General features: G+C 36.6%; 1 protein-coding gene across 1 annotated transcript; it reads right to left on the reverse strand.

The window, feature by feature from the left end:
* Window positions 1-1850: 1850 nt before the first annotated feature.
* On the reverse strand, window positions 1851-11707 carry LOC135607469 (protein S-acyltransferase 10-like). The gene is made up of 11 exons (XM_065099326.1): window positions 11473-11707; window positions 11261-11375; window positions 9426-9500; window positions 9274-9343; window positions 9044-9153; window positions 7890-7923; window positions 6546-6655; window positions 4197-4283; window positions 3947-4030; window positions 2290-2355; window positions 1851-2187 (listed from the first exon to the last, which is right to left on the reverse strand). Exons 1-11 carry the CDS (start codon window positions 11567-11569, stop codon window positions 2013-2015), a joined length of 1023 nt encoding a protein of 340 aa, XP_064955398.1. The 5' UTR covers window positions 11570-11707; the 3' UTR covers window positions 1851-2012.
* Window positions 11708-15590: the final 3883 nt, after the last annotated feature.

A 15590-nucleotide genomic window follows, 5' to 3' on the forward strand; every position in this document is an offset into this window, starting at 1 on the left:
CTATCTGGATTGCTCTCGTGGTGTAACTGTACCACTCAACGCTGGGGGAGAGAGAGAGAGAGAGAGAGAGAAGCTGCTGACAGTTCCACTGCTGGAGGACACACACGCATTATTGCACATCATCCTGACGGAAACTGCGCCGAGTGAAGTCGGTCTTCATCTCAATACATCATTTCGATCCTGACAAGACTATATATATATATATATATATATAATGGGTAATCTTTAGTCTCACATGCGTTACAGATGTCAAACCAATTCATCACGCCTCCAAAATCCTCTTCCCCTTGCACCGAACACCAGAGCTGAGCTCTCGCGATCCCTGTGGGACACTGCAGCAACAGCTCTTCCGTTCCGGAGAGTAGAACGAGGAGAAAGGTGAAGGGGAAGAAGGAAACAAGCGTACAAGCTTAAGTAGCTAGCTGTGTGAGGCCAGTGGAGCACATGAGACCCGACAGCATATGGTACGCCATTGCTGCCCCCCTTAACTTCTTCTTGCTTCTCTCCCAGTTGCGTCACAGGGCCTCCGATAGGTACCCTCTTCAGTGGTCTACGCAGTGCCGTCCGACTCTCGCACTAAACTGGCCTTTTGGAGACGCCTCTTCGATCGTCGTCGATCAAGAGAGATAAAGAACATGATCTCGAAAACATCAACGGGAACAAGATCACGTGGCATCATTCTCTGCTTCCGCTCATCCGTACTGCTCCACCACTGTCATCAAGCGTGGTCAGATAAATCTTCACGAAGGTGGTAATTGACTTCCTACTATTTTTATTTGATGTACTAATTCACGACGTTTGAGATCGACAAGCGAGCGACGGGGTACCTGAATTGATTGAACATGGATGAATTCTACAGGCACTGTTGGACATGAATTGATTGATGCATGGAACGGTCAACTCACGGTGGTGTAGGTAGGTAGGTAGGTAGGTAGGTAGGTAGGCTATCCGGGACAACATGGATTTGCTTTCGTTGCCGTCTAAAGAGCAGACCGATGTATCACAATGCTGGGTAACCAATAGGATCAAGATTTCTTGATCCTTGATGGATAATTTCATGTATAAGGGAATAAATTACGAGAGAATTAGATGAACAAAACTATACATTATTAGCATGCCAAGATAAACCTTGATTTATTTCTAGAAATATATAAAATTAGATCTAATAAATCGGGTTAAAACTTTAATATGGAGAACGCATTCATTCCCCTTAATTACAAACGTGCGGTTGACAAGTCAAATTAGATTCAGAATTGTCAACCCATAGGAGCGCAATTTTTTTTTGTCTTGTTGAAAATTCGTGTCTATTGCCCTTCATCAACTACCGTCGATGGTTTCTCTCTTTCAAACTTTGACTCAATATTTTTTTGTGCTGCTTCTACGCCTAAAACATCAATCCATGCACCCATAAAAAAGAAATTGTATGACCTCAAGATTTATTTAAGTGCGTCCAGCGTAATATGTGCCCATGTAGATTTTTTTGAGTAGTCCATAAAAACCAGGAGGTGAAAAATTAAAAAGAATAGAAATCTAAAAAACAACAAATTGTTATTATTATTTCTTATTCTTTTTTTAGCGTAGATGATTGGGCATCAAAAAGACATTACTGTAGGGCAAAAATTGGATCCCTATAATAGGAATATTATATTATAATCCGATCTAATAGGATAACTGACCCGTAAACTTTTAAAACTCCATCCTGGTATGTAATTCCGGAAACAAATGCACTTCTGCTCTGCTGCATGAATGATCCTGTAAGTACAATAAAATGGGGGATTCAAAAGCATACCACGTGTGGATGTTTCAGTGAATCTAAAAGATGGAGAAGTGAACTCAACCCTGATCACACATGAGAAATTGTTTTGCATTTTATATGGCTGGAAACCTAGACATGAATTCTAATTGGGAGGATGACAGAAACCGATGCAAGATAGTTGACTAGTGAGATAGCGGTGCACACAAAAATCTACAACCTCCTGGCACAGAAAAAAATAGACAAATAAGTCGAGATATCAACAGCATCGACAAGAAATAACATCAATGCATGTGTATGGCTGTGCTCTGGCTTCGACATCTTCAACCGGCGGAACTGCTTCCAGTTTATGCTTATCGTCACAGGAGCAGCAGAACGCAATCAAGTTCCTATAAATGCCTTTACTAAATGGATGAACCTTGCTTGGGAATCCCCTGGACATCACAAGATTGACATGATTAGCATGTAACTCACAGTGGGACATCAGCACGGATGTAGCAGTACTCAACATGAACTAGTTCCTTTAGTTCTTCTACCTCAAGTACAGTATCCGTCGCCTCCTCATGATTTCATGTGTAGTTTGATTTGTTAATGCAAGATAACTACAGAAGAACCACACAGATTAGCTCACAAATATGCATTCTAGTTCATATAAGCAGCTAACTTGTAAAGAGTAATACAAATTCCAAAAGAAAACTATTATGTAAACAAAAATGGTGAAAGAAACGACACAATTCAGTCAGCATATGAATAACTCAATCGTCCGTATATGTTATACAACTCATTAAGAACAAAGTGTGTTGTGAAAGTGAAATAATAGGAGATATCCTGCAGGAATGATGGAGCTAACAAAGCACCATATGATAATTGATATCCACTATCTGCTTCATGATGGAACATCATATTCTGTTTGCAAATAAGCTATTCTTATTTAACTTCATCATACAACCTATATGAAATAATCTGGAGTATGTTACTTGGAAAGCAAACCTGTAAAACCCCAAAATGCTTGGCAATATACCACAACGAATTGTTGTACATGTGCTGATTAGTTTTGGCTTCTTTTGGGATAGATGTTAAAGGGAGTCAAATGCGTTCTGGAGAAGACTTTTTGAGAAGTCTACTAATTCTACGATCTTTTCATGTCAGGTAAACCATGATTTTTGAAGTGCTGTAACTCATTTCGGCCTTGCTTTGAGCATATCATGTTAAATATGCTTTTTTCCTTTTCCTTTTCCTTTTCTTTAAGTGCTTCTTTTGTTTCCCCTTTAACCTTCATTTCTGTGTTGTCTAGTTACTTGCTATCTGACACTACTAGCCCTATGGATTAATTGGAGAACTGGATTGAGTGTTTGCGTGTCATTCATCGATGACTTGATCACTAATATTCATCCATCATGATTAAGTGTATGTGAAATCAATAAAGTCACCATCAACTAGTATAAAAAGTTTATCCTCACTGTCTAAACATGCCAAAAAGCATCCAGAACATGAGAGCAAAGTTTCCTTAATGCATCCACAGAATATTTTATTAACTGCTTATACTTAAGCTCGTTCTATAATTCCTGATGGCTAACCACTATGAACTAAGTCTATAAACTGTGTCTACTTTTTATGCCATGTGGATAGCTTGTAATCCCACACACAGATTATAATGATTAGGACTTTGTTCAGAATATACACAGAAAAGGGTGGCCCACTGCATGAATATTTTGGGAGTTTCAAATGCATGTAGCTATATCCCTAGATGCAAAGAGGTTATTTTCATGACCAGAACCCTTATCTTCCAATTCATAATGGAGCAACCTCACCATGGTGCCAATGTTCCCTATATAAAATTTTGAATTGTGCGCATTTGTTTCTTAGAAATTAACTCATAGAAGAATGAGCTTGTATTAGTTTGAAATATTATCTTCTACAACCAAAATTTTCCATCAAGATGGAGTATCAACTTTGACAACCTAAACACAAAGTGAAACATAATTTACTCACCCCCTAGTTTAAAGTGGTATCATGTAAACAGCATATAGCCAAGACAAGTCGTTTTATATTGTGATGACATTTAGTCAAGTCACACACAATTCAAGCAGTAGAGAAGAAAAAATTATCTCATGCAAACACTTGGGTATATCTCAAATGAGAAAAGAAACTTATAAGATGTAAGCATTGTATACACTGTAGAACATCTCTTACCTGTGAAAAAGTAGCAGCAAAATTAGAAAGATGAAACAAAAAACCAATATCACGATTAATATTATTGCAATGAGATCCTTCCACCTGATAACATATACAACACAAGTATTTGGTTCAGTTACACTTACATATAAGGAACAGACACTAGAATTGTTAAAACATTCCAATATATCTTGATTTTAGCGTTAAGATAAACAGTGCCTTTTCACAATTTCAAGGTATAACTGATTGCAGAGGAAAGATTCTATACCAAGCTTTCATGGCTTTTGACACTAAGAGATCAATGTACAATGTGCCAGTCCAGATGCAGAGCATTGTTTCTTCAAAAATATACCACCTATGACAAATTTCAGAGACGAACATATTAGAAACAATGCAAAATGAATAAATGAAAAAATTGTGATGTTCCAGTGTTAGTGCAACGTAGGACTTCCAGACCACAAATAACAAATGATTTAAAGGGATGATATAGCTAAGTAATAAGCTTCTCACAACTAGGTATGCAGTACCAGGTTCAGTAAGTGTACGACACAAAAAAAATTTGAAGCTTTAGACTAATTTCTTAGTTCGACTACAAGTAATACAATTCAGAGTCAAGAGGTAACCAATAATCTTCAATCTGATCAGAGCAAAATCAGAAACACTTGATGGAAGGATAACAAATCCCCATGAAGAATCTGACATCACTGGAACTGTCTGTCATAGCAAGCCTCGATTAACATGAATCATTAAAAATAATGTGCCTTTAACTGCCTCGTAGTTTAGTAATTATAAATTCCAGAATATGTTTCCAGATCAGCTATTTGCATGGTTCAGATTGTATCGCTAAGCACTTGGGAAATAAGCAAGCTACACAGAATTACAAAATGCTTGGTAATGATCACGAATTACATGATCTTTCTTGAAGAAAGATGTACTTGCATGGAGTATCATCATAATTTAAGAAGAAGCTTATATATTATAATTAATACTCATTTACCAACAGATAACCATTGGAAGGTCTGTACAAATATCCAATAAATCATTCTTCTAATATTAAGGGCGTATATTAGTGCTGTTGAACCTTACAGATGCTGAACATATGTATGCCATTTGTGAAAGACATATTTCATAGATGTCAAGACTGAATATATTATGGCTAGAAACAAAATTATGTGGTGCACAGGAAATAACTAAAAACAATGTCATAGTTTTAAACATGCTGTTAGTAAAAGAATTGATTAATCAATTGGTTTTCATAATCAATTAATATTTATGTTCTCCAAATCAATTAATACAATCTTGATTGAAAAATTAACTAATTATTGGCTTTAATTTTAGATCAAATAATCATTTTTTAAACCTTCTAATTAATTCTTTAGATTTAATAAAATATCATTGTTTAATTTATAGCAGGGTTTGCCTTTTCGGGTATCGGACCCGTTTTGACAATCTATTGGAATGGTATGTGCCGGTCTATACCAGTGTACTGACACAATATGCCGGTGTATACTGGTGATTCGACAAGGAAGAAAAAAAAGAGAGAAGTAGAAAGGGTGGTGGAGGAACATAGGAAGGAGAAAGGAAGGAAGAGAGAAGAAGAGAAAGAAGTGGAGGACGAAGAAGGAAGAAGAAGACAGATGAGGAAAGGAGCAGTGGCGATGGTGAGGCGGCAGCATCTTACCGGAGAAGAGGGCTCGCAAATCTCTTTTTTTTAATGTTGATTTGGATAGGGGCCCCACCATTTCTTTGATTTTTTTATTAATTTAACTGGATCGCCCAAAACAGAGTGGTCCGCGTATCAGCCCACACCCGGACTGGTACATACTGCCTGTACCATACCGTTTTAGGCGGTGCAGCAAATGTTGATTTATAGCACAATCCACTATTAATGATTTACAACGAAGTTCGTGTACACATACGATGCTTGTTCAACCTTGCTCAAGGTAACTGCATCATCAAAGTACAAAATCAAGACTGATATATTTGAATCGAGGTGAAGTGCACTTTTCTTTCGATTGTCGATTTTAATCTTTAAGTCATTAAAACAATATTATAATAAATGCCCAACTATTCTAACTTTACCGAAAAAGAAAAAAAAACAATATAAGCTCTCTGAAGGTAATGCATTCGAGCTATTTCTTGTTAAATCATCTTGAGAATAAAATGTATACTAGGACCATATGATTAGATAATGTTCTTGTAAATTTTATAACCAACATATTCCGATTCAACGGATGGCTGTGACTGCTTTCTTCCTGTCTTGATCCAAGATATTAGCCTTTAACTAAGGTCAGCTTGCAGCTGAGCTTATTAAGTTGAAACATGAAAAGATAATTGCAGGAGCAAAAACAGAATACAGCAGAATAAAAATAAGATGAGAAAGTTAGAACAAGAAAAGAAGCCAAGAATAAGTTGAAGAAAAGGAAATATGAGGCCAGCGGCAATTTTTTTTAACTGCAGAGATATGACCAATATCAGGGTCAATGGTAGATCTATGTTATCAACTATTTAACTCACACTATAAAAAAATAATGAATAAAAAAAAATCAGAAATAGTATTTTAGATTTGACCAAATAACAATCTATGAATCATCCAATAAATACTTGATCCACTCACCAAAATCGGCAGTGGTTCCTTTTTCCAATGCAGGTTCCTAGCCATGCACAATGATGATCAAATTGGAGGACACACTTGGCACAATCATGGCAATGCTTCGAACGTGGAGGCTGCAAGAGTAGAAAACAATTACAACTTAAACATAGTTCATCCATATGTACTCTTGAAAATTAATATTTTCTGAACATTTAATTAGCATCTGAACAAAAGGCCTCTTTTACAAAGAAATGCATGTGGGACTAAGGAAATTCAGATTTCAATCATACAGCAAATTACAGAAAACTATCTTTTCAGGATTTCATTAGTGTCCTTCAGAATACAGTTCAGATAAGAAAATGAAGCTTCATGTAATAATTAACCTAAGCAGGCCATCTGGTTGGCAGTTGTTAATTGTCCAACTAACAAAAACAGATACTAAAAAGCAACTGACATGGAAGATTTGGCTAATTTTCTGTTTCTATTTAATTACATTTAAATAGCCAACTGTTTAGACCCTTTTGAGGTAATGGACCCAGCAAGACAATGATCTAACATAATTAAAATCAATACCATCACAAGAACAGAATAAATTGCAAAATGCAAAATGTTATATGCAACAACTTCAATGAAATGAATGGTGGGTCACACCTTCTCTTCCCTTAGAAAAAAGCTCTAGTGTAGCCTGGCAAATGAAGTGAAAGATACACTTCCCTTTGTTCTTCAAGCATACATCTTATTTACCAAATGATAAGCAGTGTAGTTCTAGAAGTGGCTACAGAATGATGCTGAGAGATCTTGGCTTTCTGCAATAAATATCATCTTGTTACTGCCAGCTGTAACATGGCAGACTAGGGAAAGGATTATTCCACAAAGCAACTCAGCAGAAAATGACTCATGATTATCTGATAAGAACAAGCACGATAAAATGTTCAGCAGAATGTTCGCTGCTAAACCTAATTTAATCAAACACCATTTTCAAATTGAATCTCACATATTAACCATAATTCATTTACCTCCAATAAATTTATTACCAATGGATAACCTAGCATGCAAAGTGATTGTCTACCGGACCAATCTATAAAGCCCAATGTTCAGTTGCACGGTGCTAGAAACCAATCATTTACTTAAAAGTACAACTATCCAAACACACCAAAAATTAGAAAATAATTATAGATATCTGCCCATTAAGAGCATCTAAAACATAAAATAGCATATATGAATTTTGGCTCCAAAAAGTAAACTGCAAAAAATATGTAACAACAAATATTTCGGCATCAAAAGTCACCTATGTAGCTTCAACCTCAGATTAACAAAATATAGAACTTGATACAAGCATACACTTAAATTAGGTCAGATAGATATTACCTGAATAATGTGGCAATAACTGCACGTCCAAGTCCTACAACAATAGAAAGAAAAAACAGGTAATAAAATTGGAGTGAGACAATTGACTGTAGATACTATTATTGTTAAGTAAGCAGATGCATAGAGAACATGCAAAACAAAAATTCCAGTATGTCAGTTGCTAATCTAAGGTACACGATATGAATTTTCTGTACCTAAAACCCTTATTACAATTTTCTTTCCTGATTTGAAGACAAAATATTTGGTCTTTTATGGTGGAGACAGTTGCAAGCTTGGACTCTTCAACTATGTTGACAACCATTATCCTGAAGGTTTGCAGAATCAGAGAGGAATAAGACTCACTCAACCTAGCACAACAACCTACACCTTACCTCTGAACATTAGCCCCACATATTTCCTGCTTTGTGACACTGTTAACTTAAACTGCCATTTTCCCCAAAGGCCCGAACCTTCATAGATTTTCTCTTTGTTCATCTCGGTAATGCAACTACTACCATGAGAAGACAAGACGACTTATGAAACAGAAACACACTTCATATCCATACCAAGTACACGACGGATATAATACTGGTATAGTGCCTGTTGGTTATATGCTAGATAATTCCTCAAATTATCTATTTTTTCACATAATTATCAAAATGATCAGGTAGTCATAGCTTTTATGATCCTTAAGTGATACTACGTGAATACTTACTGGAAAACTTCCTCTTGAATGTTGACTTTTATTATTATGAACAAAATAGCTATATAACTGAACAGATTATTTATATGCTATTTGTATTGTACATCAGACTACAATTAATGCATTAAATAATCTTCATTTATCATATGTTCATGTTTCCTTCTGTGCATTATTAGAGAATAATATTATTAGGAATATTTACTTTTTATGATGAAGAGGTAGTTTGATGCTAGCATGTTATTGTTCACCATGATATATGGCTAGAATTTTAATACATCAAAGGATGTCAAGTTTATCATATATACGTAAGATATTTCTAATTGCCATACCCATGCCATATCAAATCCTTCTTTCAAAATTGCATCAAGATGCCATGTCATATCCATGCTTCAAAGTAGACAAGGTATTATTACACCATCATGGGTTGATAATTGATTCTTTCTTATAAATTGTATGGAATGCTAAAGCTTACCTGCTGGAAAATCCAGGAGGGTAGAGATCCATCACTTGCCTCAACCATACTGAAGAAACGATTTGATTGGACGGACTTGGGTTCTTGTTTCTTGTAGTAATTTGCCTTTGCTTGATCATGACATTATTGTAGATATTAGTCGGATAAGCAAAGCATTGCTTAGATTGTTGTGTTCATTCACTATATATATATATATATAGCTTCATTGTAAAACTAAAAAATTGCCTTACATCAAAGCTTGACAAGTTTGCAAAGGTAGCATGTGTTCCACTTCCAGCCATCATTACATCAATAACATACCTAAGGGGACACTGTTAGCACACAAACTGGTACCAAAATACCACAAAGACCCACACTGTCAGTCATGAAAAAAGAGTGTTACCCTGGAGATGAATAAGAAGTGAAGAAATACTGAACCAAAGTAGCCAAATATAGAACCAAGTATATTGCTGTATACCTGAAATTTTGGGTGGGAAACATAGTTAAACATGGAAAAAAATGGTAGTTATAAGCTGCCTAGAGCCAGTAGACTTTTGTTTCTTGAAGAAATATAGAACAACAAAGAAACTAAACACCATCACTATACTTAACAGTAAAACACTAGGAAAAGCCCATATACGACGAATATTTTTTGTTGCTGTTGGAATCAGTAGAAGTCCAAATCCTATTGACACAGTAACTGGAAGTGGAAGAAAAGGTATTATCCATGCATATTGATATGTATGTTCCATAAGAAAACAAAATGAAATCTTTAATCATTCTACTATTCTAGTCTAGTCTTAGTAGAATATTCTATTCTAGTAATTTATAGCCATTTTATATAGTATAATAAGAAAAAAGAGTTATACCAAAAGGAGTACTTGATTCTAATATAGATACTATGATCCGTATTTAATTTAAATAAAAGGACTTAGTTATCCTATTTGTTCATTTTTTTTTATAGTAATTCCCTAACTCCCTCTGTAACTCCTTCTGAAACTGATTGATTGGATTCCAATACAATAAGGAAAACTTATGTTCATCAGAAGATACTCCTTACTTCGTATAGAACTGAAATAAAGATGACTGAGGTCATCTTTATTGGGTAATGAAATATCTTGTTTAACAGATTAACTACTAGTTTGAATTGTAATTTAAATGACAAACATAGCACTCTGCGCTTAATCAATTAATAGAAAAAACTCTTTTATTTACTGTGCAAATCATAACATAATAATTCATCTAATCTTGTGAAGAGATAGCAGAAGCTGTCCAACCAAAGATCAAGCTGAGGGAACCAGTTTCCCTCTTGAATTCTTTAAAAATCGTGATGAATGGGCTTCTAACACCACCTAAACATTCCTGGTGGTCTAGCAAGCCCTGACAACTGGATTCAAAGGGTAGGTTTGTGATAGCAAATAAAGAAAAGTCCACATTGAAATCTCTATATATCCCCAAAAAGTAACTTCTGTTGCACTCGTATATAGGGAAAGATCCATGTGGTTTTGATCCTATGCTGTGATGAATCTGATAATGACAACTAGATACCAAAAAATAAAAATAAAAAAATGGAAAATGAACAACACATTAATAAACTCATCCCAACGCTTGCATAAGGTTTTATGCAGAAGTGATACCAGCAATCAACAAGAATTATCTACCACAGAGTACCTTGGATCATCATTCAAAAGAAGTTCCATATAGTTACCACTAAAGAGTTCCAAAGGAAAATTCTCCCCTTGAAAAAAACAACGCACCACAAAGTAGGGTGAAAAAAATTATCAAAGCACACAATTAAATAACTGTATTTTTTTTTAGCAGCTTTCAGCCATTAGCATTTTCCTATCCATTATGTAAGTACTAGAATTCGGTGCCAAAGGCAGCCAAAAGCTTCATTTTGACTTAGGAGCATGATAAAGGCAACATGGAGACGGGGAGAATGTTAACGAACGATCGGCAGCGCAACAGTATGCATTTAGAAGCTACCACAAGGGCAGTTACTTGGAAGTAGCTATCCAAATCAAAGAGAGACCTCAATAGAAAGCACAGGATGCGGAACATCAGTAGCGTATCCATCATTTTCTATCTCAACTTATAAATTCAAGAATCCGAACTATAACAAATTTTACCCCTTCCTAGGAACGTTTAAAGTGAAACAGTACCTAAAGCAATACAATTATTAGCCTTTATCCAAACACGAAGCTAAATTCAAGGATAAATCACAAAAGAAAAGCGTACCAAGGATGCTCTCGAGTTCTCCGCCTCAGTTCGGTGTCCAAAATGAACAGTGCTCCTCCGAAGATTACGTGAAGGAGCACCAAAATCAATTTCAAACACAACGCAGATCTCGTCGCTGGAATAGCAAAACAAGGAGAATACAGAAACTGCCAAAAGAATCCACCAAAAACCGACTAAACGACAGATCGGATCTGAGATGGAAGGGCGACTACCGCGGTCGTCGAGGCAGGGGAAGCGGCCTAGCCATCGGCCGGGGGGCCATCCGGAGGACTCTCGGACGGCGCTGGAGGAGCCGACGACGCTGGTCATCGGAGACGCATCGGATTGGCCCGAACTGGCCCGAACTACCAACAAGAGGCAAGGCGCACGAAAGCCGAGGCGCGGCTGCGGGGTTAACGGAGAGAGAGAGAGGGTCACCGGTGGTGCTTTTGATCGCCTCGACACGATATCTGAAACAATGATTGCCAGTTTGAGTTGGTATAGGTAACACATTAATGCTACGTGTACTGCAATGAATCGCGGGTAACGCTCATGATCATGATCAACGATCCACATTGTGCCATTTTATCACGTAAGACGAACGCGTATGTAATACGCGTGGGAATATAGCAGTTGACGCACTGCCCATTTCTCATTATTCATAAAATAATATTTTATTATTTAAGATCTCTTTTATTTTATTTTATTTTATTTTCCTTCCTCACAGCTCCGCCTACAAATAATACTGTCGCTCGGCTCTCCCGACTGTGACACGTACGAAGTTTTCTGACTTAATACAATTGATCAGAAGATAATGTCTTATAGTTTATTATAGAATATACATAATTTTATAAACGTTAAGTTATTATAATAAAAATCAAAAAATATTTTTCACCTTCTCCTCTTCAATCTTCCATTCATCTCATTTTATTCTTTATTTTTTATTATTTTATATGATTAAGAAGAAAAGAGGAGCAAAAGGAGAAAAAAATCGAAAAAAAGGAGAAAGTCACATGTAAGAAGTAAAAATAAAATTATATTATATTATAGGATTATAAATAATAATAAGGGAGTTATAAATAGTAATATCTTGTAGCAGAAAAATGAATTCGCTTTGGGGACTTTAGTTCCATTGTTGATACAGGGAGTTAGCTACTTTTCGTGCTCTAGTCCTTATATTTTTAAAAGTTATATTGGAATCTCTATAATTATGAAAATAAAATATCTATGTTTATTTATCATAATGACATCAGTTTTATCGATAAAAATATAAAAATAAATGATAAAAATATAATTTTAATATTCAGTGGCAAACGACGTCAATGGTGACGAATGATGGCACCGTTGGTGTCGACACCGACGTATTTATCTGGTCGCCTTTAACAACAACAAGGTTCACGCTCACCACGATGCCACCCGCCTTCGGAGCACGATTTCGACCTCATCGTTACCCACCTTATGTCAGTCTACATCTGCATTAACATTGACATAGTTACTACTCGAAAACTACATCGATGTTGACACAGATGATGGTGGCCGATCTGCATCCTCCTGCCCCTCCATCATCCCATTCTCCTAGGAGCAATGCCCTAGAATCCCTATCTCTCTCCCACCCTGTCGCAGTTGAGGACACCTCTACCCAACCCCTCCTTCCTCCCCACCACCCCCCCCTCCCCCTCCCTCGCTCGGTCCACTCTCACCCAGAACTCTCCACCACACACAAGAAGTGCTCCGCCACCTTCCCCGACCCATTCGTAACTATGCTCGCTCTTTGCTCCAATAGCCTCCCACACAACGACGACGATGTGGACAAGCTTTGGTTAGTGTTTAACACCATGTCATAAAGGGCGATGTCCTTTGCTGACTGCTTCCAGCTCTTCGACTTATACAACTCCTACAAGGTAGTGTTCTCCGTCATGGACACCATAGTTTGTCTCTCTCAGACCGAGTCATTGGGTTTCCTCCATTGCTAACTCGACCTAAACAATATATGATGCATCTACGTCGGTGCCGATGTAGTTGTTGAGTATTGTTGCTCTGTATCTGCATCGATGTTGATGCAATTGCAAGGAACCTTTCGTCGCTCAGTAAGAGATGGTGCCAAAATTGATGTGTAGTGGGAGGAGCAACAAGAGCTCCGGTGACCTTAGCTTTGGGTCAAGGCTAGGATCCGCCCAATGGGTCAGTGGCGAGGCGACCATCATCTTCGCTATAGATATTACGGTGAGCACCCCCATCTTCACGGTAAGACGCTCACTAATTGTGTCAGCATCGATGCAGATGTAGAGCGACATGGGGCAAGCGACACACTCCTCATTGTCATGCCCCTCTCGAATTTAATTTTCATTCAACAAACAATCCAGGATCCAATCACGCATTTGAGGTCACTAAAAAAAACATTCAAGTCATTCATCTTTACAATCCACAATTCACAAAATCTGTGCAGTTATAATCATACATCATGTCACTAGATGATTCCTAAAATCCAAAAGCAACTTAACTAAACCATAACTATATCATAAATTTATAAGCGCGACAATTAATGCAATCACAAAACCAACATGTACTACATGTTTATATCAGTACACAGTTTAGACTTAACATTTCCAAAATCCTGACGTAAGAGGTACTTTTCAAATATTTACAAGATACATCAATCTAGATTTGTCATTGATATTTCATTATACCCAAAAAGAACTTATATAACATCAACCTATCAAATATAAAATATTTGCACCAAAATCTTCTAGTCTTCCACTACCTCAACCCAATTTACACATTTTAGTGAGCGATAAGCTATCCTGAAAAATTTATATAGCAACGGGGTGCGCATATAAAGCTCAGCAAATGACTAACATATCCATAGCAAAGAGGACATTTTTCAAACAAATAAGGTATCAAAATATAAAGCAGAGATACAAGATGAAACAGTAGCATGTTTTGTTTTAATGCAGAATTATAATGTCGTATCGTTCGAAGCATGTTTTATTCATACAATCGAGGAAAGGTAATTGGAGCATATCATTGGCATAAGGAGCATATCGATGACATATGGTAATTTCAAGGCATAACAAAGACGTAAGGAGCATTTTGGATATCATGAATGCAGAATTAAGATGTCATTTCGTTCGAAGCACGTTTTGTTCATACAATCGAGGAAAGGTAATTAGAGCATATCAGTGGCATAAGGAGCATATCGATGACATATGATAATTTCAAGGCATAACAAAGACATAAGGAGCATTTTGGATATCATGAATGCAGAATTACGATGTCATTTCGTTCGAAGCACGTTTTGTTCATACAATCGAGGAAAGGTAATTGAAGCATATCATTGGCATAAGAAACAATTCGGAACATATCAATGGTGAATGAAATGCTTCAGAATGTATTAATGGCATATGAAAATATTTCGAAAGCATAAGAAGCATTTCAGAACATATCAAAGAACAAATACGAAATAGAAGCTCAAACGTCGTACTCTAGTATAGTGCATGTGAGGTTTAACTCAGTGGTGGCTCCACGCCGTGATGAGTTCTCGACTCCATCCACAGGTAGCCCTTTCCTACTCGAGCCCTCTCACCCTGCCCAAGTGCTAGGTCGGCTTTGAATTTCATATCAAATAGATAGAAGGTGAAGTGGGATTCCAAACATAATATGGTCCATCCATTTCTGAATGACCACCAAACATAATCTAGAGCATCGCGGACTCTAAGCACATACCCTTACCATTTCTGGCAAAGGTCCAAATAATCCCACAAACACTTGAGTACAAAAGGGTATTGTGAATAATGAATTGAGACATATCGGAAGCACATGCGGAATAACGAAATGTACATATGCCTTTCGAGTCAATACGATACAAACATAATCTTTCATAAATGTATTCAGATTTGAAAGAAAACAAAAGCAAGAGCATACAAGGATTTCAAGAAATCACATATAGCTCAATTGAAATAAGAAAGTTAGGTGAATTCAATGTCCAATGAAATGAAACTGGAAGAGGCACATATCGAAAATAAATGCGGAACAATGGGATGCATGTGCCGAATCATTACGGTGCAAACATGATCTTTAGATGATAGCTGCAGATGTACAAATAAATAAAGGACAAAAGTATACAGGAATTTAAGGTAATAATGTAGAGCTTAACTGAAGTAAGAGTGTTTGCCGAAATCGATTTCCAAAGAGAAGAAACAAGGAAAGCCGAAATCGACCAAAGCTCGATTCTGGCATAATTTGATAGGGACATTGTATAAACTATTTGGATAACCAATTATGCTCCAATTTATACAAAATAGGCATAATTAGAAAGCTTTATCAATCTAGTTTTAGGCAAATTAAGTTTAAC

Source organism: Musa acuminata, chromosome BXJ2-3, assembly GCF_036884655.1.
Source record: "Musa acuminata AAA Group cultivar baxijiao chromosome BXJ2-3, Cavendish_Baxijiao_AAA, whole genome shotgun sequence".
Classification (NCBI taxonomy): Eukaryota; Viridiplantae; Streptophyta; class Magnoliopsida; order Zingiberales; family Musaceae; genus Musa; species Musa acuminata.

Bases quoted from the DNA above. Each gene is read 5' to 3' on its own strand.
- LOC135607469 (XM_065099326.1), bottom strand. From the start codon at position 11,569: ATGACCAGCGTCGTCGGCTCCTCCAGCGCCGTCCGAGAGTCCTCCGGA. The intron at 9,501-11,260 runs GTACGCTTTTCT...CCAAAATTTCAG, and splicing joins AGAACTCGAGAGCATCCTTG to GTATACAGCAATATACTTGG. The intron at 6,656-7,889 runs GTAATATCTATC...CTACTCTTGCAG, and splicing joins GTTATTGCCACATTATTCAG to CCTCCACGTTCGAAGCATTG.